The sequence below is a fragment of the Salmo trutta genome, chromosome 2 (assembly GCF_901001165.1).
Source record: "Salmo trutta chromosome 2, fSalTru1.1, whole genome shotgun sequence".
NCBI lineage: Eukaryota > Metazoa > Chordata > Actinopteri > Salmoniformes > Salmonidae > Salmo > Salmo trutta.
Window position 1 is genome coordinate 71,036,838 of NC_042958.1, and position 27,449 is coordinate 71,064,286.

The 27,449-nt window shown below is 41.2% G+C and overlaps 1 protein-coding gene across 4 annotated transcripts in view; it reads left to right on the forward strand.

Annotated features, from left to right (window-relative positions):
* The window catches only part of LOC115162382 (double C2-like domain-containing protein alpha), a 70,535-nt gene extending 57,281 nt beyond the window's left edge, over positions 1-13,254 (forward strand). For 3 of the 4 annotated variants that reach the window (XM_029713638.1, XM_029713630.1, XM_029713649.1), the window contains 4 exons: positions 3,170-3,360; positions 5,073-5,154; positions 6,118-6,214; positions 11,408-13,254. In XM_029713638.1, the coding sequence (XP_029569498.1) occupies positions 3,170-3,360; positions 5,073-5,154; positions 6,118-6,214; positions 11,408-11,544 (507 nt within the window). In that variant the 3' untranslated portion in view covers positions 11,545-13,254. The remainder of the gene's footprint in view (positions 1-3,169; positions 3,361-5,072; positions 5,155-6,117; positions 6,215-11,407) is intronic. The other variant, XM_029713658.1, reaches the window with a different exon arrangement.
* Positions 13,255-27,449: the final 14,195 nt, after the last annotated feature.

Below are 27,449 nucleotides of genomic sequence, written 5' to 3' on the forward strand. Positions count from 1 at the left end.
CTGCAGTGCATCTCCTCCTCATGGACTGCACCAGATTTGCCAGTTCTTGCTGTGAGATGTTACCCCACTCTTTCACCAAGGCACCTGCAAGTTCCCAGACATTTCTGGGGGGAATGGCCCTCACCCTCACCCTCCGATCCAACAGGTCCCAGACGTGCTCAATGGGATTGAGATCTGGGCTCTTCGCTGACCATGGCAGAACACTGACATTCCTGTCTTGCAGAAAATCACGCACAGAACGAGCAGTATGGCTGTGGCATTGTCGTGCTGGAGGGTCATGTCAGGATGAGCCAGCAGGAAGGGTACCACATGAGGGAGGAGAATGTCTTCCCTGTAACGCACAGCATTGAGATGGCCTGCAATGACAACAAGCTCAGTCCGATGATGCTGTGACACACCGCCCCAGACCATGACGGACCCTACCTCCAAATCGATCATGCTCCAGAGTACAGGCCTCAGTGTAACGCTCATTCCTTCGACGATAAACGCAAATCCGACCATCACCCCTGGTGAGACAAAACCACGACTTGTCAGTGAAGTGCACTTTTTGACAGGACTGTCTGGTCCAGCAACGGTGGGTTTGTGCCCATAGGTGACGTTGTTGCCGGTGATGTCTGGTGAGGACCTGCCTTACAACAAGCCTACAAGCCCTCAGTCCAGCCTCTCTCGGCCTATTGTGGACAGTCTGAGCACTGATGGAGGGATTGTGCGTTCCTGGTGTAACTTGGGCAGTTGTTGTTGCTGCCGCCATCCTGTACCTGTCCCGCAGGTGTGATGTTCGGATGTACTGATCCTGTGCATGTGTTGTTACACGTGGTCTGCCACTGCGAGGATGATCAGCTGTCTGTCCTGTGTCCCTGTAGCGCTGTCTTAGGCGTCTCACAGTACGGACATTGCAATTTATTGCCCTGGCCACATCTGCAGTCCTCATGCCTCCTTGCAGCTTGCCTAAGGCACGTTCACGCAGATGAGCAGGGACCCTGGGCATCTTCTTTTGGTGTTTTTCAGAGTCAGTAGGAAGGCCTCTTTAGTGTCCTAAGTTTTCATAGCTGTGACCATAATTGCCTACCGTACGCTGTTAGTGTCTTAACGACAGTTCCACAGGTGCATGTTCATTAATTGTTATGGTTCATTGAACAAGCATGGGAAACAGTGTTTCAACCTTTTACAATAAAGATCTGTGAAGTTAGTTGGATTTTTACGAATTATCTTTGAAAGACAGGGTCCTGAAAAAGGGGCATTTCTTTTGTTGCTGAGTTTAGATTCAGACACTTGTGAATTGAAGGAAAGTTAGCGGGTGCACAGTGCACTGTTGCTGGAATTATTTTGGATGAACGTGTGACCTACTTTTTGAAGTGATTTGATAGTCAAAGGTAATACATGTTTACAGTTAAATTACATGTCTTTACTATAAATCCCCAAATCCCTAAGTCTGTCCATGCATAAGATAGGACACGTACAGGGACAATATAGAATGAAGTTCAGAGCAACACTGTATTGAATGTACTGACGTGGACATGTTTCAACCCAAAGGCTATTGTCTTATGTCAGATACCGTGTTCGTCTGTACTAGCAACGTGTAGTAGTGGTGCACCTGTGGAAGACAATGTCCCAATGCAGTAATTCAGCAATGGCAATAACAACAAAAATGCTAATATGACACTGTATCCATAAGTATTAAATATACTTTATGTAAGGGATAAACGCCGAAGTCATATATACATTACCTTGGAAATAATGGACAACGCAGAGGGACGAGGCGGGACCGAGTCCCTTTGCAGAGTTCATTTTTCCAAGGTAATGTACAGAACGGAGCCGTTTGTCCCTCTCATACCACCCACAGTTGCTAGAGAAAACAATATGATGAAAGCACACATTTACCAGTAGAAAAAAAATATATGTTTATATTTTTATAAACTAATTCATACTTTCTCACCTTTTGCTTGCTAGAGTCGCGAACAAGTCATTCGTTCAATTAGTTTGATACTTATGGACGCGATCCAGTCGTTCGTTATTTATGTTCTGTTGCCATGCTCGCTGGCAACCTTCTTATCCCTTGCTTGCTAGCTAGCCAGCTAGCTACGGCTCACACAGTCACGACCTCTGCAGACAGAATAACAACAAAGTAGCTGTTTTCTAATGACGTTAATTTGGATACATCCATAACAATGAGCTGATAATGCCCAATTTTTCCTGGCATAGCTAGAAAAGTTTGCCTTCACTTCAGGACACGCAACACTGTTCATTACGAGGAGATCGCATTGTATATCAAACACAACTAGTTTGTTGCTAGCAAACCTGCCAATATGACAATCAAATTAAAAAAGATCAGTTTCTGAAAACAGCTGGTCAAATTAGAAATGTGGGAGTATTTGACAGCGTAGAGCCACTTGTGTCATGACTGCAACAGTAGGGACCAGAGAAATTAATTTCCAGGACGTTAGGTCATCAGATGCTCCAAAAAATATGTGTCTCTGCAAAAACAAATCAATGCTAGCTAGCTAAGTTCTTCCTCGTTGGACCTGCGTTTACAGTGTATCCAATTTTGGTTTGTTGGTTTAGCTCTCTGTTACTTTGTAGCAAGTACGGTCTCCATGTGTAGCCGCTTATTGCATAATGATTCCAAGGTCTCCCAGTATATTTTACAGCTGTCCCATTATCTGGTTTTAATGTTCATTCTAGAATGTCCTTCTAACCAATCAGAAACGAGTATTCAACAATGCTGTGGTATAATTCTCATTAACTGGGCATTCCAAGGTAGTTGATAACTTTTTTTGACCTTGCACGTCCTTTTTCCCAAAAACTTGCTGCTTGGTCCTTTCAGCTAGTAGTTGCTATGTCAACATCGTGTCTGACAAATGCTGTCACTGCTAACTTAAGTGCCTTCAGTACAGACACAAAAGGTCAATACACAGTCATCCCAACAGACTGTTGGCCTAAATACTGAAGAGCACAAAGTAAAAAGTTCAACAGTTCTTTGGCACTTGCTCATTTAAGAGGGAGATGATAGCAGCCCCTGGTTTGACTCTTTCCTTTTCTCTCTCACTATCCTTTTTTTTTCTCTACTACTTTCTCTCTCATTCTCTATCCTTTTCTCTATATCTGTTCCTATCTCTCACTCTCTCTTTTTCTCTCTACCACTTTTTCCTCAATGTCCCCTTTCCCTCAGTGGGAGAGTGAACAGCATAGGAGTCTGGAGGAGAGGGGTCGTCTGCTGCTCTGCCTGCAGTTCCTCCCCACGTCCGGTGTGGTCGATAAGGCCACGGAGAGGGCCCAGGGAGGGCTTTGTGTGGGTGTGCGACGCTGCGCCCACCTAGCCGCCATGGACGTCAACGGATTCTCGGACCCCTATGTCAAAACGTGAGTATAGACGTTGACCGTGATACCAATATACTAGACCTGGGTTGTGTTCATTAGAGCAAAATGTTTTGCAACGGAAATGAAAATTAGTCTTTCTTATTGTACAAGTTTAGATGGTGCTTCCCTGTTTCACACGTTTTCGGACCGTTTTTCTTGTTTATAAATGTTTTGTTTTCTTTTAAATACTTAAGCTGCGCTTGATTGAGCTTGAATTTTGTAACGGAGCGAATGGAATAGTCCCAAAAGTGGAAACTCCTACCATTCGGCACTCCAGGCAGGCTCAAAGGCTCAAAGTATCTGAAAGAAAACAAATACTTTATTTTTTCCGGTGGGCAAGAGCGGTAGAAAGAGATGCAGTGTACAGGGAGTCATGGTTATTAAGATAACTATCTTACTGTATATGCCCTTCGAGTAACATACAGAGATTTACGGACTGGAGCTGTTGCAGAATTGCATTTCAATAGTAAATTATTTGAAAACAAGTAGAGAGAGAGAGAGAGAGAGAGCATATGTACATTCATGTGTGTGTGTGTGCAAGCCATGGCTAGTGAGAGGGGGAATTTTTCCCAGCGTGACTGATGCATCCTGACAGAAATCGGAAAAAAAGGAACTGAACATTTCATCCCTTGTCAATGTGTTCACTTCAATTCCATCACTGGCCTTGAGCTTTCCCTGGAATTAGTAAAAGAAAACTGGCCATGCCAAGCTCACTTTACCTCCCTTTCACACATACATAAACACACACGTACACACTTTCTTGGAGAAATATGCCAAACCAGCTATTTCCTCCCTCAGGTTAAAGTACAAGCAAGTCATACAAATAGACATGCCACCGTTTCCCTACTGCCAGTTCACACAATCAAATGTCTCTCCCGCAGACGCTTTCACTCTCACACACAGACACGATCATGCATGCAGACACAAACTCATGCATGCAGACACACACAGGCATACACAGACGCGCAGCGTCTCGTTCTGTTTCTTCTCTCGCTCTCTCTCTCTCTCTACCTCGCTCTCTCGCTCGTCGTTCTGTATTAGCGCTCAATAAATTCCCCATCTGTTTTGTTGTGTCTGAGTGGGGGGAGAACATCAGGTCTTCGTGCTGCGGGGTGGTGGGTGGAAAATGTGTGTGAGTGAAATGCAGAACACTAGCTCCCTGTCGGTTTATATATTAGAGAATGTGTCAGAGCACAGAGAGAGAGATACTCGGCACAGTTAACGATTCTGCTGTGTAGCTTAAGACTTCAAGTCTCAGACCATAAGATAATACGAGTTCACGTTCAGAACTGTCCTTGTTATGACACACATAGCTAGAAACGTACTATACAATATAGATTCGGACATGGGAAACATACCGAATAGCACCCTATTCCCTATATAGTCCATTACTTTTGACCAGGGCCTATAGGATCTGATCAAAAGTGATGCAATTGAAAATGAATAGGATGCAATCCGAAAGTTATGTTTGGGATTTCATGTGTTTCAGAAGACATTATAATTCTGCAAAAGTTTCAGTGGATGGGGATTTGCAATTACAATAGCAGCAAGAAATCATGCAGAATGTACAGTAGCTTTAAACAGGACCTTGCCTTAGGAACGACAATGGCAAATGGCAACCTATTCCCTACATAGTGTACTACTTTGGACTGCATAATAAATTGAGTTTGTGTTTTCTTAATGGAGCGTGACAGCCTCACATTTCTCTGTATCAGGTACCTCAAGCCAGACCTGCAGAAGAAATCCAAGCATAAAACAGCCGTCATAAAAAAGACTCTTAACCCCGAATTTAATGAGGTTTGTGTGTGTGTGTGGTTCTTGTGCTTGTGTGCAAGTTATAATCTGCATGTTTGTGAATTGTGCAGTGTGTGTGTTTGTGTGTGTTATTGTGCTTGTGTGTGTTCTTGTGTTTGTGTGTTGGTGTGTGTTTGTGTGCCTGTTAGAATCTGCATGTTTGTGAATGGTGTTTGTGTGTGGCGTATGCGTGTTCTTCTGCTTGTGTGTGTCTGTGCCTGTTAGAATCTGCATGTTTGTGAATTGTGCGGTGTGCACCATGCAGTGGCATGAAGAAAGCTTATTAGGACTATAATCAGTCCTCGTAGACACAATTTAAAATGCCCAATTATATACCATTTTGTTGTACAATACAGCACTTACATTTCACATTGTAGTCATTCAGAGGATGCTCGTACTCCGAGCCATTTGCACTGCGAACATACTAATACATGTTTTTGGAGTTTCTCTGCTCCAGTCCTGGAGACAGCCACTGTTTGGGTTCTCATTTCAACCAATCACTTCTACAGCCTGAGTGCCAATCTGTTTTTGTTAGCCTGATCCCAGATCTGTTTGTGCAAGATGTTAGTTATGCTGAGCATACATTACACAACTTCTAAAAACATAACTTGGACGTGCTCACATTTCGCAATTTCCTTGTTCCAAATCTTTCATTCCGTCCATCCTCAACCCAGGATGTAAAAAAATGCCAACACGCAAACAGTGAGCTAAAAAATGTAAATACATTGGAATAATAATGAGAAACTGAATCTGTTACCATTCTCATAAGGAAATGTAAGAAATGCTGTTCAACAGTGTGTTTCTATGTTTCTTTCATTGCTTTACTTTTTCTACCCAAGTTACTAGACATGCATACACTACTTCTATATTAATTATCCTTATAGGGCCCATTTTTCTCTCTCTATCTCTCTATCTCTCGTTAATGATTGCCTTTTGACCCGCCATCCATCCCCTGGCTCTCTGCAGGAGTTCTTCTATGAGATCTCCTTCACGGAGCTGTCCACCAAAACCCTGGAGGTCACCGTCTGGGACTACGACCTAGGGAAATCCAATGATTTTATTGGTGAGTTGGCCACTGTCATAAGTGGGATTCTAGTTATGGGCGGCCTGGTTGCCAAATTGGGCAAGTTTCTTCATTTTCTTAACCAAGGCCGTGGTTTATTCAAAGACACGGTGGTGTAAAGTACTTAGGTAAAAATACTTTAAAGTACTACTTAAGTAGTTTTTGGTGGTATCTGTACTTTACTTTACTGTTTACATTTTTGACAACTTTTACTTTTACTTCACTACATTCCTAAAGAAAGAGTGTGCCCCTGGCTATCCGTAAATGTAAAAAACAAGACAATTGTGCCATCTGGTTTGCTTGATATAAGGATTTTTTTAATTATTTGTACTTTTACTTTTGATACTTAAGTATATTTTGGCAATTACGTTTACTTTTCATACTTGAGTATATTTAACACCAAATACTTTTAGACTTGTGTCATTTTCTATTGCGGTATCTTTACTTTTACTCAAGTATGACAATTGGGTACTTTTTCCACCCCTGGTCAAAGCACTGATTTCATCAGTGCAATTGCTCCAGTTCTTCAACAGTGGTAAGCGCAGATGCAAGCAGCTACGGCTTGGGTGGGGTACAAGAACACGACGGCACCCTTAAGCCTGTAGCTTTCTGCTCGCGTACACACAGTAACGCTGAAAAGAGATCGAGAATGATTGACTCGCAGGCTTGTGGGCATCAGCAAAGATTTACTAGCATTTGTGAGGGTTGGAGAACTATCGCTTGATCGCAGATCACAAGCCGCTGGTGACATTGATAAACAACAAAGACCTGGACAATGCACCCCTTTGATGTCAGTGGCCGCTATTCGACTTGATGAAGTTCAACCCCATTGAGAGAAGAACGGAAGAACCTGGTCATCACCGATGCCTTGTCTAGGCACCCCAAACCTGAGATGGATGATACAAGGTTGGAAGCAGATGTCCAGGCTATGGAAAGGATCATACAGTGCCTTCAGAAAATATTCATACCCCTTGACATTCCACATGTTGTTGTGTTACAGCCTGAATTCACCAATCTAGATATAATAGCCCATAATGGCAAAGAGAAATCATGTTTTAGAAATTTTAGCAAATGTTATTGAAAATGAAAATGCAGAAATATCAAATTTACACCCCTGAGTCATCACATGTTAGAATCACCTTTGGCAGTGATTACAGCTGTAATCAGCTGAGTCTTTCTGGGTAAGTCTCTAAAAGCTTTGCACACCTGGATTGTACAATATTTGCTCATTATTCTTTTACAAATTATTTAAGCTCTATCAAGTTAGTTGTTGATCATTGCTAGACAGCCATTTTCAAGTCTTGCCATAGATTTTCAAGCCGATTTAAATCAACAACATTCAATGTTGTTTCGGTAAGCAAGTATATTTGGCCTTGTGTTTTAGGTTATTGTCCTACTGAAAGGTACATTTGTGATGTTGGCAGCAGACCTCAGCGAGTTCAAGGGGAAAACATTCCTAGTCTTCATAGACTACTACTCTTGGTGGCTCAAGATCTTGAAATTCACAAAGACAACTAGTGAGGCAGTCATCTGAAAACTTCCAAGCATCTTCGCAAGGTTCAGAATACCTGAAAAATGGTGACAGATAATGGCCCACATTCTAAATCGCAGCAACTTTGAGATTTCTCAGCCAAGTACGACTTCAAACGCACAACTTCAAGTCCATAATATCCCCAAGCAAACGGGATGGTGGAATGGGAAAATGGCAAAATTCATCCTCAAACAGAACAATTCACAGCTCGTACTATGAGCTACAGGGACACTGCAAAGGAACCTACACGAGAAAGTCCAGCCAGACTCCTTATGGGAAGGAGACTCCACATGACAGCTCCTACTCTGAAACAAAACCTGAAGCCAGCATGGCCAAACCTGGCCACTGTAAAGCACAATGATGCCAAAGCCAAACGCGCCTATGAGAAAACATACAACAGGAGGTACTCTACCAGACCACCTTGTGCTCTACAGATTGGCTACAAGGTTTGCTTGAAAACGGATGGAGAGAAAGAGTGGAAAACGACCTGAGTCATCCAAAGTAAGCGCTTCACACCATAGTCCTTTGTCGTACAAACATAGCATGGGGACTCGACAAGACGGAACCTCCAACACCTGCAACGCGGTCAGAACGCACAGAACGCAGGCAAAAGTAGGCAAAAGTAAATTGACCAAAGTTGCTAAGCTTGCTAGATAACCTCCTTCAACGAATTACAGAATATCGCGTTTGATTATACAGATAGCTCATGAATAATGGGGAGATGAAGAGTGGAAATATACTGAACAAAAATATAAACGCAACATGCAACAATTTCAAATATTTTACTGAATGACAGTTCAATTACAGGAAATCAGTCAATTGAAATAAATAAATTAAGCCATAATCTATGGATTTCACATGCCTGAGCAGGGGCGCAGCCATGGGTGGGCCTGGAAGAGCATAGGCCCACCCACTTGGGAGCCAGGCCCACCAACTGGAGAGCCAGGCCCAACCAATCAGAATGAGTTTTTCCCCACAAAAGGGCTTTATTGCAAATATAAATAATCCTTAGAACCCCCCCCCCCCCCTATAGAAAATGTGTGGGCAGAATGATGGGGTCAACTTTGGGTCATGATAGGGGCTGCACCAAATGTTTTATGTATTATAATAATTGATTATGCTTATGTTGTATTATTAGAAGGGGAAGGGCTATAAGACCCCTCCCCCACTACATTTATAGGGTCCTGGACTCTAGATGAGCCATATATAAATTCATTATGAGGTTTAATGTTGTTCCACAGTTATTTTCTAGTCTCTGCTTCTTATAAGAAACGGTCTGAGAAATGTGTGAGTTATTGCAGTCAAAATAGGGTGTCTTTGAGAAAGAGCCTCAAGGCTAAAAGAGATTCATAGACGCAGAACCCTGCAGGGGAGTGAAAGAGATAAGACACTAGTCAGACATATCACTATAAAGCAACTTGGGGAGTGGAAAATTACTGCTGAGCCCTTAGAAAACACTGGAACTATAGTCTCTCCTGCAAGTTTGTAAAACTGTTTGTGCATGGCCTTGGTCTCATGAGTAGAAGGTATTGACGTAGGCAGTTACATCACTAGGGGTTGACTGCAAGCATATTAAAAGTAACTTGGACTTTTCCTATTTTGCAGAACTCAGGAGAGACATCGGTTGCATGTTTGATCTTTGACTTCTGTCTACAGCTGTATTTTTTATTCAAATTGTTATGATTTGTAAGTGTACATTTTGAGTATTCCTTATTTGTTAAGTAAATGATGGAGCCCAGAAAAGTGGAACCAACAAGAACTGAAAAGGCGTGTGCGAGCAAGGAAGCCTACATACAAACCTGACTCAGTTACACCAGCTCTGTCATGGAGGAATGGGCCAAAATTCACCCAACTTATTGTGGGAAGCTTGATGAAGGCTACCTGAAACGTTTGACCCAATTTAAACAATTTAAAGGCAATGCTACCAAATACTAATTGAGTGTATGCAAATTTCTGACCCACTGGGAATGTGATTAAAATAAATAAAAGCTGATATAAATCATTCTCTCTAGTATTATTCTGACATTTCACATTCTTAAAATAAAGTGGTGATCCTAACTGACCTAAGACAGGGAATTTGTACTAGGATTAAATGTCAGGAATTGTGAAAAACTGAGTTGAAATGTATTTGGCTAAGGTGTATGTAAACTTCCGACTTCAACTGTAGTTATACACGGTATGTTGCTTGTTTATATACTGTATGTGAACCTAGTTATTATGGGATCAGCCATCTTGCTTAAAAACTTCTTAGGGATAGGCGTCCAACTAGCGGGACACCAGCTGACAACATCCGGTGAAATTGGAGTGTGTGCAATTCAAATAAATAATCGTAATATTAAACATTCATGAACATTCAAGTATCTTATATAATTTAAAAGCTTAAATTCTTGTTAATCTAACTGTGTTGTCTGATTTCAAATAGGCTTTACGGCGAAAGCATACCATGCGTCTGAGGACGGCGTCCCTAATCAACATATTTTTCAACCAGCACAGGCTTCATAAATTCACAAATAGCGATTTAAATAAATCACTTACTTTTGAAGATCTTCCTCTGTTTGCAATCCCAAGGGTCCCAACTACAACATGAATGGTAATTTTGTTAGATAAAAGCCTTCTTTAAAACTCTACAAAGTCAGTTTAGTTTGCGCCATCGATTTCAGTAATCCACTCGTTCAACATGCAGACAAAGGAGTCCAAAAAGCTACCGCTAAACTTCGACCAAACAAGTCACACGACGTTTCTATTCAATAGGAAAGGAAAATTAGTAAGCGCGCGCCCTCTCCCTCGCACGCCGAAAGACTGATATTGTTCCAGTGCTCTTCTCACCAAAACTCCAAATTCTTGCTTGTTTTTCAAAAAACAAGCCTGAAACCTTGAATAAAGACTGTTGACATCTAGTGGAAGCCATAGGAATTGCAATCTGGGAGATTTACATAGAAACAATAGGTCTCCATTATAAGAGCCTGGGAGCTAAAAAAAAAAATCCAGTTGGATTTTCTTAGGATTTTCGCCTGCCATATCAGTTCTGTTATAGTCTGAAGTTTCTAAAACTGTTAAAATAATGTCAAAGTGTTTTCTATCCAATGCTACCAATTAAATGCATATCCTGGCTTCTGGGCCTGAGTAACAAGCAGTTTACTTTGGGCACGTCAGTCAGGCGGAAATTCAGGAAACTAGACCCTATCCCTAAGAAGTTTAAGGGGGAGATGTGGCAATATGCTGATAACCTAACATCATTAAATAGATTTTAGCCTAAGTTCAAGCACGCACTGCCAGACATGCGCAGTTAGACCAATGATGTTCAGCAATAAAGACCCATAAAGATATCTCCCTGTATATCATTTCATTTATACGTTTATACAAATTAATACAGTTTACCAGTAAGACAGCAGAACTTTACAGTCTCTTTTATTGAATCCCGGCCTAAGACTTGTTGGGCAACAACTAGAGGTATTCAATGGTTGCGTTCCAGGCCGACTACATTGCAGTCACCTGCCAGAAATCTCAACTCCTGGATAAGTGTTTATCAGCTAACCCCATTATAAATAATCTGCTCCTGACTGCAAAGTTAATAACTTGGAACGCATCAATGGTTGCCTGGCATGCCATCTATTGCTACACAAATTGTTTTGTAACTTCATTTTTCTGTCTACATCTGCTAGGAGGCGTGTCCTTAGGCTGTCACTCACAAGGAGAAACTCTCCAGCATTGGATAGACTGTCTGAAGAACAAGGGCACAAAGGTGGAGCGATGGCACACGTTGACCAATGAGCTGCCTGGATCCACATTCCATGAATGAAAAGGGGCCAATAATAATATCTCACCACTGTACTGTTTTTGGCCAAAATGTTTGGCTAAATTGGGATTATGGATGAAAAGGTGTTCATCATCGCATGTTATGAAGATGTATTCTGCATGACTTGAACATTTGAGTTCAGAAAGAAATGGTAGGGGTGTGGAGTTAGTTGAGCCAAAGGGGTAAATTAAGGCATCCTTGTTTCTAAGAAGCCATACACAACATTTATAATTTGGCCAAATACTTAGGAAGCGGTCATCATTTCATGGAGTCTGTGAAGAAGGGTTTCCTAAACTCGGTCCTCGGGACCCCAAAGGGTGCACTTTTTATTTTATTCCCTAGCACTACACAGCTGATTCAAATAATCAACTAATCATCAAGCTTTGATCATTTTAATTAGCTGTGTAGTGTTGAGGCAAAAAAACTAAACGTGCACCCCTTGGGGTCCCAAGGACCGAATTTGGGAAACGCTGCTGTGAAGGAAGAAACCAGGAAAAAGTGGGACTCAAGTCAGGTCCCAAAAAATTATTTTCACCAAGTCAAATTAATATGTGTTAGAGGTTTCATGGCGCTTGTATTTTAACCAAAGTAGATAATTTTAAGATTGTTCTATACATCAGTTGGGGTCTTTATGAGCTTCAATATGAGGTCCTAAACCTAGCATGAAGTTCATCCTTGTAGCTGTGTGGGCTAATATAGTCAAAGTGTTTGCATTTTGGGTAAGTTGAGCCAATGGCAATGGGGTAAGTGTTTTCTTCCCAGGCATAATGCAAGGCATTATCGCTGGGACATGAGGTAATAACAGGGCATGGCCTAGGTTAAAAATGCTTTAAATGATTCACAGACAAAAATTCATTGTGATTGTGTTGAATTGTGTTTGGAAAATAAAGATAGACATGGTTTTAAAAAGATAGTGGTAATATTTCATTCAGTACAGAAATGTGTAGCCAAGTTTGTCCCGCAGCTCAACTTACCCCATACCCAATGTAAGTTGTGCCAAGAGATCACTTTTTTGGGACAAACTAGGCTTTCAATATTTAACCTTTAATATTTATATTTAATATAACATCCTGAAATATATATAGAGATATCTTTGTTACAAAGAATACTATACTGTATGTCCCTTGATGGAATGAGGCTGAATGTTAAAAATGGCTCAACTTACACCACACTCCCCTAAGTAGAGAATATTTCCCTATACTTAGGCTATACATAATTCTCTTTTACGTTACAGAGGGCCATATCCATTCTGTATATTTCATTTTGCGCTCAGTGTTCAGAAACATAGCTCCCTAGGCTACTAAATAGACGTCCTGTGAAAAAGGGAAATTAAAATCATGTAAATCGTGTCTAAGGAAGAGAAAAAAATGAATTATTTTGTCAATTTACTCCTCATTATTCATACTGTTTCGTTTGTTAATTCTTCTAAAATTAGATTTCGTTCTTTCATTAACTTCTGATTTATCCTGACCTGGAAAATATCCCCCTGTATATCGCTTCTCACTGCCTGAATACCTCTCCCACAGCAATAACGTCTTGCCTAATGCTTCCAAAGAATTCTAAATGGGTCTTATTAGTAACAAACATTTTGTATCGACTGATGTAATTGCCATTAAATTATCTGCAAATTATAATTCATTTGATTAATAGTGCAAAGTAATAAGACAGTTGGTTCTTTGCATGTTTGATGTAATAAAAAGAAATGTGACTCTTACGTCTCCTCCATTTTTGGTGGAACAGACACAAATGATTGAAGAGCATCATTTCAAGATGTAGGCCTACATCTCTGTGCTGTTCCAGATTTTCTCGAGTCACATTGGGATGACTAACCTTGTAAAATAAATATGTACTTTGTTCAAGGAAAGCATTGTGGAAATGCTTTACTTTTGCCTTTTTTTGTTTTTTTGGACAGTCTAGGGCTGTGGCGGTCATGACATTTTGGCAGCCGGTAACTGTCATGCAATTGACCATTAATTGTAGAATAAAAAACATGAGCTGGCGCAAACCCAGAAAAATGTGTTCGTGTGGAGGTGCAAACTAACGGCGAATTAACTATAAACTATCAAAATAAAGAGAGTCGCACCCTCCTTACATAAACTCCCAGTAATTTATTAGGTATTATGCCAAAACGTTGGTAAATATAAATTACTGGGAGTTTATATATGGAGTGTGCAACTCTCTCTATTTTGATAGTTTATAATTGACCATTAATTAACATAAACATGTTTAGCAACTCCAGGCTTCCACAAATAGTCTACAAGCCACTGATGCAGACCTTTGGAACATCTACATTTTAAATATGGCCTATGTCATAACAATAAATACATGATTTATTTTAGGCAGGTCTAAATAAGCATAATATGATGAAAATATAGCCTATTTCAGAACAACAGAATAATAGTATATTCTGAGTCATCCTTTTGTTTGGCCCTGATCTGGCTATGCCATATGGACGTGGACTAAAATAGTTAATTTAGCAGATAATATTTTCTTATAGCAATTTCATAGTAAGAAGAATACATTTTAACATTGCTGAGTAAAATAGAAAGGATATTTTTCCCAAACAATTTCCAAAGGAGTGCGGACATGTGGCTATTCTGTGTTGAGCGGTTAACAAAGTGATCATTTGAAACATGTCCTCTTATATGCTTAATATATAAATTTTGTTGTGATACAAACCTTAGGCTATACACTGAGCGTAGAAAACATTATGAACACCTGCTTTTTCCATGAAGTAGGCTGACCAGGTGAATCCAGGTGAAACTGTTGGTTAAGGGCTTGTAAGTAAGCATTTCACGGTAAGGTCTACACTTGTATTCGGCTCTTGTGACAAATAAAGTTTGATTTGATTAGCTTTGATTTTGAACGCTATGATCCCTTATTGATGTCACTTGTTAAATCCACTTCAATCAGTGTAGATGAAGGGGAGGACATAGGTTAAAGGAGGATTTTTAAGACTGTAGACAATTGAGACAGGGATTGTGTATGTGTGTCATTCAGAGGATGAATGGGCAAGACAAAAGATAGAAGTGCCTTTTAACAAGGTATGGTAGTAAGTGCCAGATGCACCGGTTTGTCAAGAACAACAATGCTGCACTCAACAGTTTCCCGTGTATATGAAGAATGGTCCACCACCCAAAGGACATCCAGCCAACTTGACACAACTGTGGGAAGCACTGGAGTTAACATGGGCCAGCATCCCCGTGGAACGCTTTCAACACCTTGTAGAGTCCGTGCCCTGATGAATTGATGCTGTCCTGAGGGCAAAAGGGGTGGTGCAACTCAATATTAGGAAAGTGTTCTTAATGTTTTATATACTCAGTGTATGTTTTGATTTCTAATACATTCTAAGGCTGGATGATGCGATGATGCGACTCTCATGATGATTTGAAAAAAGTTGCATGAATGGCAAAGGCTCTGCTCTGTTTCTTGCGCAGGTGGGACACACTTCGTCGGTCTCTAATTGTCAATTTGACAAGCACTTAATAATATTGTCACCCATTAGACTATTCTCAATTTAATCTGGTCTTTATATATAGCCTACTATTATATGTGTAGGAAGGTAAAATAGAGACATAAGTGTACAAGAATGTAAAGTATGATTTGCACATGTAAAATATGAGTTGCACCTGTATAATCAGTTTTGCAGTTGCAAACATGTAACTTCTTTTGAGAATCAGTGCAACAACACTTGCAAGCAGGTAATGTGATGTGTGAATAAATACCAACAACACTTGCAAACATGTAACGTGATGTAACATGTAATCTTCTTCTTTGAATCAAAACTAAATTAGCCGATGTCAAATCTGTGCACTCTGAGTTTTGTCACTAATTCTGTGCTTTTAAGAGCTGCTCTGCAGGAAAGCAGCAGAGATAACGTTACAGCTCTGGTAGGCAGGGTTTTCTCTTCAGATCAATCAGGTGAGGTGGTGTCATTTTGGAACGTGCTTTCACGTTTCACAAGGTTCCGATCTGGAAGCAAGTTTGTTAAAATTACTAGCTAAATGATTATTCAGAGAATTTGAAAGCTAGAGCAAGGGGATGACGAAGAAGAATTAAAACGAGTATTTGGACATTCCCTTTCAGTCCTTATATACTGCTACACAGACAAGTTATATAAGCATGATTTACATTATTCATTATTCATTATAAACGTTGGTTCCTGCATGTGACTGATTGATAACTCACAAGGCTTCTTCTCTCAAAGCTGAGACCTTAAAACTGAGATACTCCTTTTGGTTCCCAGAGCAACGTTGTACAACGTTGCTTATCAGTGATTGTGTAGATTTCTCCCATGTACAATCAATCAGTCACTCGCATGAAGTTGGTTAGAGAAAAGCAGCATTGTGCTAAACATACGATCTGATACACACAGATAAACTTCCATCACACTCCCTCCTTTTATCACTCTGTGACAACTATTGTTACATTTTAAGCTAAGCATTAGATTATTACAAGTAAAACCAGACACTTCATCCTTTCAAACCCTTAATTCTGGGTTGAACAATCTAACTAGTAACTGATCCTTATTCTATAGCCCTTACACTTGTAAAACCATTGCAGTAGAATGGTTTAACTTAAGACCTTCATTTCATAGTGTTACACACATGCTTTATTACACAATTTCATTCATGTAAATTATATCATCATGAGCAGCACCTTCAATGAGTTCCTTATAGTCTTCATTATCTTCATTATTGTCATTAGCAAATGGCATTTATTTTAGGCTGATCAAATGAACAGTCTCTCCTGCAGTTGCGGAAGTGAACATAATAGTTGCTGAGACCTGTGAGACAAAAGAAGAGCGCAGAGCTTTACAACACAAAATCAATGTTATAACACACAAGGACAAATACTCCCAACATGGCCCATTTTGCAAGGTTCACAGACTATGATTCAAACATAGCTGACAGCCAAGCTGTCACCTCCCACTCGGTATCTTCATTGCCAGAGTAGCTTCTAACGGTTTCTGATAATGACATTTCAGCTGGAGCTTTTGACTTTCTTTACTTCCTTCGGGTTCTTAAGAGAGTGACAGTAAAACACTTGAAAAGAAAAAGAAAACACAAAATATAAAGTATTAGTAATGCGTTAAGCTATGCATAATCATATATGGCAAGAAACGAAGTTTGATAACATGACGATTCCCACTCTCCCTTCACCTGACTCTATACCTTTGGGATACTGTTCTGCTGGGATGCACAAAAACGAAGGCTCTAAAAACACCTACTCATGCTTTTACCCAGGCTTCCCTGTCAGGCTACAGGTGTGTGAGAGGTTTTCCCACGCCATATCACCCTCACTTCGCCCTCTATTTGCGTGCTATGTGCAGTCAGCTAGTATAATTAATGTTTTCCCAAACAAGCTCTTCCCCCTCCTGAGTCTAGGATGAACAATGAATCTCTGTGGCTAGGCAGGTGGCGTTATCGTCCCAGCCCAAGTCCAGAACCTTTGAAACTCCTCCACACATCTCCCGGTCTTCTTATCAGTCAGGGGAAACCTGACAGTCCACTAGTTTCAGAGACAGGCCCCCTTTGTACTTTGCCTCCGGTCACAAATACATTTACACATAAATCATTCCATTTAACCAATAACACATTAATTACTACTTCTAGACCAATTATATAGTTATAAACATCATAAAACGTGCTCAAGTCAATTAGTCAGTTTCCTAACAATCCCTCATCTGGAACAATGATCACTGAAATGTCCATGCCACCTAGAAAACATATTGACTTGAACAGGGAAGAGAGAGAATACATCTACACACAATAATTTCACACCACCCTTGATGAGAATGAGATTGGGACAAGGACCACAAAATCCCTACTATCAATGTCCCAAATATGGTAAACCTCCCTCTCAGAAGACACGAAAGATAAGGTTTCCCTGAGAGGAACCATCCCTAAACTCACTGGATTCTACAAATATTTAAATTTGAGTGATAGACTCAACGTGAAGCACTAAGGACTGTCATTCTCAATTTGGGTTGGATCATTTTTTAATAGTTCAGATTATGATTCGGAAAGGCAAGAAGGAGAGACAGAGTGCTGCCCCTAAACTGTGAGTAGAGCACTAAGTGAGGGGAGGGTCCACAGCTCATCCTGTAGGTGGTTTATGAAGACCTTCAACTTAGCACACACCGATAAAGGCAGAATGTACATTTACATACGAGAAACAAATATACAGTATGTACTGCTAACATTGACATACAGTATATTCATCTTATATTTCTAGCATTAACTTTTCTCATCACGGCCCCCATTTCTCCCTGTCTTACACTTGTCACATGTGCCGAATACAACAGGTGTAGACCTTACCATGAAATGCTTACTTACAAGCCCTTAACCAACAATGCCGTTCAATAAATAGAGTTAAGAAAATGTTAACTAAATTAACTAAAGTAAAAAATAAAATAAAAGTAACACAAGGCTATATACAGGGGGTACTAGTACCAAGTCAATGTGTGGGGGTACAGGTTAGTCGAGGTAATTTGTACATGTAGGTAGGGGTAAAGTGACTATGCATAGATAATAAATAGCGAGTAGCAGCAGTGTAAAAACAAAGGAGGGGGGTCAATGTAAATAGTCCAGGTGGCAATTGTATTAATTGTTCAGCAGTCTTATGATTTGGGGGTAGAAGCTGTTAATGAGTGGTCTAAGACACTGCATCGAAGTGCTAACTGTGCCACTAGAGATCCTGGTTCGAGTCCGGGCTCTGTCGCAGCCGGTCGTGACTGGGAGACCCATGAGGCGGCGCACAATTGGCCCAGCGTCGTCCGGGTACGGGAGGGTTTGGCCGACAGGGATGTTCTTGTCCCATCGCGCACTAGCATCTCCTGTGGTGCATGCTGACACAGTCGCCAGGTGTACAGTGTTTCCTCCGACACATTGGTGCGGCTGGCTTCTGGGTTAAGCGGGCATTGTGTCAAAAAAACAGTGCGGCTTGACTGGGTTGTGTTTCAGAGGATGCACAACTCTCGAACTTTGTCTCTCCCGAGTCTGTACAGGAGTTGCAGCGATGGGACAAGTTTGTAAACACTACCAATTGGATACCACGAAATTGGGGGAAAAAAGTGGTATAAAAAAGCAGCCTTTTGGACCTAGACTTGGCGCTCCGGTACCGCTTGCCATGCGGTAGCAGAGAGAACAGTCTATGACTTAGGTGACTGGAATCCTTGACAATTTTTGGGGCCTTCCTCTGACACCGCCTAGTATATAGGTCCTGGATGGCAGGATGCTCTCGATGGTGCAGCTGTAGAACCTTTTGAGGATCTGGGGATCCATGCCAAATCTTTTTAGTCTCCTGAGAGTGAAAAAGTGTTGTCAAGCCCTCTTCATGACTGTCTTGGTGTGTTTGGACCATTATAGTTTGTTGGTGATGTGGAGACCAAGGAACTTGAAACTCTCAACCCACTCCACTACAGCCCCGTCGATGTTAATGGGGGCCTGTTTCGGCCCTCCTTTTCCTGTAGTCTACGATCATCTCCTTTATCTTGCTCACATTGACGGAGAGGTTGTTGTCCTGGCACCACACTGCCAGGTCTCTGACCTCCTCCCTATAGGTTGTCTCATCGTTGTCAGTGATCAGGCCTACAGTCAGCAAACTTAATGACGGTGTTGGAGTCGTGCTTGGCCACTCAGTTGTGGGTGAACAGGGAGTACAGAAGGGGACTAAGCATGCACATCTGAGGGGCCCCAGTGTTGAGGATCAGCGTGGCAGATGTGTTGTTGCCTACCCTTACCACCAGGGGGGCGGCCCGTCAGGAAGTCTAGGATCCAGTTGCAGAGGGAGGTGTTCAGTCCCAGGGTCCTTAGCTTAGTGATGAGCTTTGTGGGCACTATGGTGTTGAATGCTGAGCTGTAGTCAATGAATAGTATTCTCACATCGGTGTTCCTTTTGTCCAGGTGGGAAAGGGCAGTGTGGCGTGCGATTGAGATTCTGTGGATCTGTTGGGGCAGTATGCAAATTCGAGTGGGTCTAGGTTTCCTGGATGATGGTGTTGATGTGAGTCATGACCAGCCTTTCAAAGTATCTCATGGCTACTGACATGAGTGCTACGGGGTGGAAGTCATTTAGGCAGGTTATCATTGCTTTCTTGGCCACAGGGACTATGGTAGTCTGCTTGGAACATGTAGATATTACAGACTTGGACATTTGCCAGTTGGTCAGCACATGCTCTGAGTACAAGTCCTGGTTTCCCTTTGTAGTCCATAATAGTTTGCAAGCCCTGCCACATCCGACGAGCGTCAGAGCCGGTGTAGTAGGATTCAATCTTAGTCCTGTATTGACACTTTACCTGTTTGATGGTTCGTCTGAGGGCATTAGGGGATTTCTTATAAGCGTCCGGATTAGTGTCCCGCTCCTTGAAAGTGGCAGCTCTAGCTTTTAGCTCGGTGAGGATGTTGCCTGTAATCCATAGCTTCTGGTGGGGAATGGTCACTGTGGGGACGACGTCGTCGATGCACTTATTGATGAAGCCAGTGATTGAGGTGTTATAACCCTCAATGCCATTGGTTGAATCTTAGAACATATTCCAGTCTGTGCTAGCAAAACAGTCCTGTAGCGTAGCAATCGCGTCATCTGACCATTTCCGTATTGAGCGAGTCACTGTTACTTTCTGCTCTAGTTTTTGCTTGTAATCAGGAGTCAGTAGGATATAATTGTGGTCAGATTTGCCAAATGGAGGGCGTGGGAGAGCTTTGTATGCATCTCTGTGTGTGGAGTAAAGGTGGTATAGAGTTTTTTTCCCCTCAGGTTGCACATAAGACATGCTGGTAGAAATAAGGTAAAACGTATTTAAGTTTGCCCACATTAAAGTCCGGCCACTAGGAGCGCCGCTTCTGGATGACCATTTTCTTGTTTGCTTATGGCCTTATGCAGCTCGTTGGGTGCTGTCTTAGTGCCAGCATCGGTTTGTGGCGGTAAATAGACGGCTACGAATAATATGGATTAAAACTCTCTTGGCAGATAGTGTAGTCTACAGCTTATCATAGGTTACTCTACCTCAGGCGAGCAATAGATCGAGACTTGTTTAATATTAGTCATCGCGCACCAGCTATTATTGACAAATAGACACACCCCACACCCCTTGTCTTACCAGACATGTTCTGTCCTGCCGATGCACGGAAAACTCAGCCAGCACTATATTTTCCGTGTTGTCGTTCAGCCACGACTCAATGAAACACAAGATATTCCAGTTTTTAATTTCCCGTTGGTTAATAATATTGAATGGAAATCATTCAGTTTATTTCCCAATGATTGCACTTTGGCCAATAGAACAGATTGTAGAGGCGGTTTACCCACTCTCTGACGTATTCTGCCCTCTTTATTTCCATTTTCTTTTAGAATATTATGAACACATTTTCAGTGAATCAGCCATATGATATGTCCACCCTGTTAATTACTTTCACTTGACTATTTTAATAATATTTACATTTTCATAAAGCTATTGTGTCCCCTTGTCAACCCTGTCCATTTGTTCTGGTCAAATTATAAAGAAATAACAGATTTTGTGTACAATGTGTGGTTTTATACAGAACTTAATCTAATTTGCACCTTATCTTTCTAAATTGGCGTCCCGCTAGCGGGACAACTTCCGGTAAAACTGGAGGGCACGCAATTCAAATAAATAAAAATAAAATTATGGATATTAAACATTTAGGTAAATATAAGTGTCTTATATCGGTTGACAGCTTAAATTCTTGTTAATCTTACTACACTGTCCGATTTACAGTAGGCTTTACAGCGAAAGCATGCCATGCGATTGTTTGAGGACGGCGCCACACATCTAAATATTTTTCCACCGACACAGGTTTCATAAATTCACAAATAGTGATTAAATATTCACTTACTTTTTGAAAATCTTCCTCTGATTTGTCATCCAAAGGGACCCAGCCATAACATGTAGTGTCGTTTTGTTAGATAAAATCCTTCTTTATATCCCAAAAGTCTGTTTAGTTGGCGTCATCGATTTGAGTAATCCACTCATTCAACATGCCAAGATAGGAATCCAAAAATCTATCACTAAACTTTGTTTCAACAAGTCAAAATACATTTGTATTTAATCCTCAGATACCCTAAAATGTAATCAAACTATAATATTTAATACGGAAAGAAGTATGTTCAATAGGAAAGCAATATTAGCAGGTGCGCGTTGTCTTCATGGCGTGCGCACACACGAATTTCCAAGCAGATGTCTTGTACTAAAACTCATTATTCTTACTCGTTTTGGAAGAAACAAGCCTGAAACCTTGAACAAAGACTACTGACACCCAGTGGAAGCCATATGAATTGCATTCTGGGAGCTATATTTAATTATTTCCCTGTACGTTCCATTGTAAGACCAAGGGCTCTCAAAAAATATATATTTCCGGTTGGTTTATCTTTGGATTTTCTCTTACCATATCTATTGTGTTATAGTCTCCTACATTATTTTAACATTTTAACACTTCAAAGTGTCTTCTTTCCAATGGTACCAATTATATGCATATACTGGCTTCAGGGCCTGAGCAACAGGCATTTTACTTTGAGCATGTCAGTCAGGCTGAAATTGAGAAAAAAGGACCCTAGCCTGAAGAAGTTTTAATCTCTATGGGATCGATGTCCCTATACCGGGATGGTTGAGCTAACGTGCGCTAATGTGATTAGCATGACAGTTGTAAGTAACAGCAAACTTTCCAGGACGTAGACATGTCTTATATGGGCAGAAAGCTTGAATTCTTGTTAATCTAACTGCATTTTCCAATTTACAGTAGCTATTATAGTGAAAAATACCATGCTATTGTTTGAGGAGAGTGCACAACAACAAAAAACTTTTATCACGGCAACTGGAGTGATTCATTTATACATTCACCTCTGAAGGTAAATAATGTACTTACATTCAGTAATCTTGCTCTGATACTTAGGGTCCCAGAGATAAAATGTAGCATAGTTTTGTTTGATAAAATCTATTTTTATATTCAAATGTAGAAAATGGGTTCTACAGTTTGAACCCCTGCTGTCTCTGGCTCCACACCCACCCCGCCCGGCCATCTAAATGTGTGAAAGTTAGTGTATAAACTAATGATATTCATGCATGACATTCCTGGAAGTGTGTAAACTTACATTTTGCATGACCATATCATTTTTGTATGTTCTCTATAGTTATGTACTTGAAAATGTATAATTTCACCAATTTGGGCAGGCTTGATACAAAATATTGCCCAGCATTGTAATGCTTCACTGGATCAATCTGAAACTTTGCACACACACTGCTGCCATCTAGTGGCCAAAATCTAAATTGTGCCAAAACTACAATATTATATCATGGCCTTTCTCTTGCATTTCAAAAATGATGGGGGAAAAAATTTGAAAATGCATGTTTTTATTGTTTGTATTACCTTTTACTAGAGCTAATGTGTTGTATTATCCTACATTAATTTCACATTTCCACAAACTTCAAAGTGTTTCCTTTCAAATGGTATCAAGAATGTGCAGAGAAAAATAGGAGAAACTCCCCAAATACAGGTGTGCCAAGCTAGTAACGTCATACCGAAGAAGACACGAGGCTGTAATCGCTGCCAAAGGTATTTCAACAAAGTACTGTGTAAAGGGTCTGAATGGTCTGAGTACTTTCAGTTTTTTTAATACATGTGCAAAATTTTCTAAAAACCTGTTTTTGCTTTGTCAATATGGGGTTTTGTGTGTAGATTGATGAGAAAAACAACAACTTCATCAATTTTAGAGTAACGCTGTAACGTAATAAATTATGGAAAAGGTCAAGGGATGTTAATACTTTCCGAACACACTGTAGGTTATCATGATTAAAATGGTGTAGAACTTCAATACATTTTGAGATATTTGGTGAAATAGACAGACATGTCCCTATCTCCCAAAAACAATGGCAGTCTAAAGGTTTTAAGAGCAGTATTTTATTTAACCAGCTTACTATTTCTCTGCTACCATTTGCCTTATTTGTGTTTAAAATGTTGTGGTTTGAACTAGGTCTCTATGTGAAAACGTGGCAATAACTTTTCATTCATTTCACAGTTCTACTCCTCTGATGGCATGGCAGGCAGGCAGCACACTCCTAAAAATGAACTGCTCAGGAAAGCAAAGGATCTTTTGAGCACTACCAGATAAAACCATTTTTTAATGAATTTTCTATGTCCAGTGTCTGTGTTTATATGTTAAGGGGGTGTTACTTTGGCAGATAATGTTAACCATCTAAAAAAAGTGTCTTTTTAAAGAATTTACAAAATGTATGGTGTTTTTGGTTTATGCCTATCGACCGTTAGTGTCATTGTTTTGCTATAAATGGTTATTTTATGGTTATAAGTGATAAGATGAACTAGCAAATATTTAATATTTTGCAATTCTGAGTAATTATTACTTCAGTAAGGATATACTCTTTATTCAATGACCTGAGGTATAGAAACTTTTGGATGGTCTGAAAAAAAACTAATGTACTGCAATTGGTAAATAAATACAATAGGTGGCAGCATAAGACCACGAATGACATTTCAGAAGATTCATTTTCTGCCTGGATACACCGCTCCCCCTCGTAGGAATAGTTTCAAGTTTTTATTTCACATGCACAAATACAATGAAATGCCTTTCTTGCAGACTCCAAACCCAACAATGCAATAATCAATAACAATGTAACACTAGAAAAAAACCTACAACAAATATGAAGAACACAAGTAAGTAAGCATACTATATACAGGGTTAGTTCCAATACCATATTTACAATGTGCAGGGATACTGGAGCGATGGAGGTAGATATGTATAGGGGTAAGGTGACTAGGCATCAGGATATAAGATAAACAGAGTATCAGCAGCTTGTATGTGAATGGGTGTGCGTAGAGTCAGTATAAATGTATGTGCATATTTGGGAGTGAGCAGATGATGGTGTGTGTGTGTGTGTGTGTGTGTGTGTGTGTGTGTGTGTGTGTGTGTGTGTGTGTGTGTGTGTGTGTGTGTGTGTGTGTGTGTGTGTGTGTGTGTGTGTGTGTGTGTGTGTGTGTGTGTGTGTAGGGCCCTGTGAGTGTGCATACAGACAAAAATAAAAAGGTCAATGAGGATACAAGGTTAACTCAGATAGTCCGTGTAGTTATTTATCAGTCTTATTGCTTGGGGAAAGTTGTTCAAGAGCCTGTTGGTGCCAGATTTGATGCACCAGTACCGCTTGCCGTGCGGAAGCAGGCAAAATCGTCTATGGCTTGGGTGGTTTGAGTCTTTAACGATTTTCTGTGCCTTCCTAACACACCGCCCAATATATAGATGTCCTGGATGGCAGGGAGCTTAGCCCCAGTGATGTACTGGGTCATACGCACTACGATCTGTAGTGCCTTGCGGTCAGAGGCCGAGCAACTGCCGTACCAGGCAGTGATGCAACCAGTCAGGATGCTCTCGATGTTGCAGCTGTAGAACCTTTTGAGGATCTCAGGACCCATGCCAAATCTTTTTAGTTTCCTGAGGGGAAATAGGCTTTGTCGTGCCCTCTTCACGACTGTCTTCGTGTGTTTGGACCATTCTAGTTTGTTAGAATACCTAGGATAGGATAAAGTAATCCTTCTAACCCCCCCCCCCCTAAAAGATTTAGATGCACTATTGTAAAGTGGTTGTTCCACTGGATATCATAAGATGAATGCACCAATTTGTAAGTCGCTCTGGATAAGAGCGTCTGCTAAATGACTTAAATGTAAAATGTAAATGTTGTTGATGTGGACACCGAAGAACTTGAAGCTCTCAACCTGCTTCACAACAGCCCCGTCGATGAGAATGGGGGCGTGCTCGGTCCTCCTTTTCCTGTAGTACACAATCATCTCCTTAGTCTTGGCTATGATGAGGGATAGGTTGTTATTCTGGCACCACACTGCCAGGTCTCTGACCTCCTCCCTATAGGCTGTCTCGTCGTTGTCTGTGATCAGGCCTACCACTGTTGTGTCGTTTGCAAACTTAATGATGGTGTTGGAGTCGTGCCTGGCCATGCAGTCATGGGTGAACAGGGAGTACAGGAGGGGACTGAGCACACACCCCTGTGGAGCTCCAGTGTTGAGGATCAGCGTGGCAGATGTGTTGCTACCTACCCTCACCACCTGGGAGCGGCCCGTCAGGAAGTCCAGGATCCAGTTGCAGAGGGAGGTGTTTAGTCCCAGGATCCTTAGCTTAGTGATGAGCTTTAAGGGTACTATGGTGTTGAACGCTGAGCTGTAGTCAGTGAATAGCATTCTCACATAAGTGTTCCTTTTGTCCAGATGGGAAAGGGCAGTGTGGAGTGCAATAGAGATTGCATCATCTGTGGATCTGTTTGGGCGGTATGCAAATTGGAGTGGGTCTAGGGTTTCTGGGATAATGGTGTTGATGTGAGCCATTACCAACCTTTCAAAGCACTTCATGGCTACGGACATGAGTCCTACGGGTCTGTAGTCATTTAGGCAGGTTGCCTTTGTGTTCTTGGGCACAGGGACTATGGTGGGGTGGTCTGCTTGAAACATGTTGGTATTACAGACTCAATCAGGGACATGTTGAAAATGTCAGTGAAGACACCTGCCAGTTGGTCAGCACATGCCCGGAGCACACGTCCTGGTAATCCGTCTGGCCCCGCAGCCTTGTGTATGTTGACCTGTTTAAAGGTCTTACTCACGTCGACTACGGAGAGCGTGATCACACAGTCGTCCGGAACAACTGATGCTCTTATGCATGCTTCAGTGTTGCTTGCCTCGAAGCGAGCATAGAAGTGATTTAGCTCGTCTGGTAGGCTCGTGTCACTGGGCAGCTCGCAGCTGTGCTTCCCTTTGTAGTCTGTAATAGTTTGCAAGCCTTGCCACTTAAGACGAACGTCGGAGCCAGTGTAGTATGGTTCAATCTTAGCCCTGTATTGACGCTTTGCCTGTTTGATGGTTCGTCGCAGGGCATAGCAGGATTTCTTGTAAGGTTCCGGGTTAGAGTCCCACACCTTGAAAGCGGCAGCTCTACCCTTTAGCTCAGTGCGAATGTTGCCTGTAATCCATGGCTTCTGGTTGGGGTATGTACGTACAGTCACTGTGGGGACGACTTCCTTGATGCTCCTCATTGATAAAGCCAGTGACTGATGTGGTGTACTCCTCAATGCCATCGGAAGAATCCCGGAACATGTTCCAGTCTATGATAGCAAAACAGTCCTGTAGTTTAGCATCTGCTTCATCTGACCACTTTTTTATAGACCGAGTCACTGGTGCTTCCTGCTTTAATTTTTGCTTGTAAGAAGGAATCAGGAGGATAGAGTTGTGGTCGGATATACCAAATGGAGGGCGAGGGAGAGCTTGTACGCGTCTCTGTGTGTGGAGTACAGGTGATCTAGAATTTTTTTCTCCCTCTGGTTGCACATTTAACATATGGGATTGAGGTCAGGGCTTTGTGATGGCCACTCCAGTACCTTAACTTTGTTGTCCTAAAGCCATTTTGCCCAACTTTGGAAGTATGCTTGGGGTCATTGTCAATTTGGAAGACCCATTTGCGACCAAGCTTTAACTTCCTTAAGAAAAAAAACGTTTTTTCTTTGTCATTATAGGGTATTATTTGTAGATTGATGAACTTTTTTTTTTTAAGGCTGTTACTTACCAAAATGTGGAAAAAGTCAAGGGATCTGAATACTTTCCGAATGCACTGTAGATTACTAAAATGATCAGATCCTACATTTAGCTAGATAGGATGTCATATTTTGTGTTTGGTCCACTATCACTGATCAGCTGATGGCTTATCCATCATGATCATACACCACACAACCATGTGATGGATATGCTGTAGACCCAAGAAATAATCACTCCCTCAGAGGACACACAGGAGTTGGCTATACGGCACAATCCAATGGAAGACTACGCTAACATTTGGCTGATTGTCAGAACAGAAATAGTTCAACTTCAATGTACTGGAGGACTACTCTA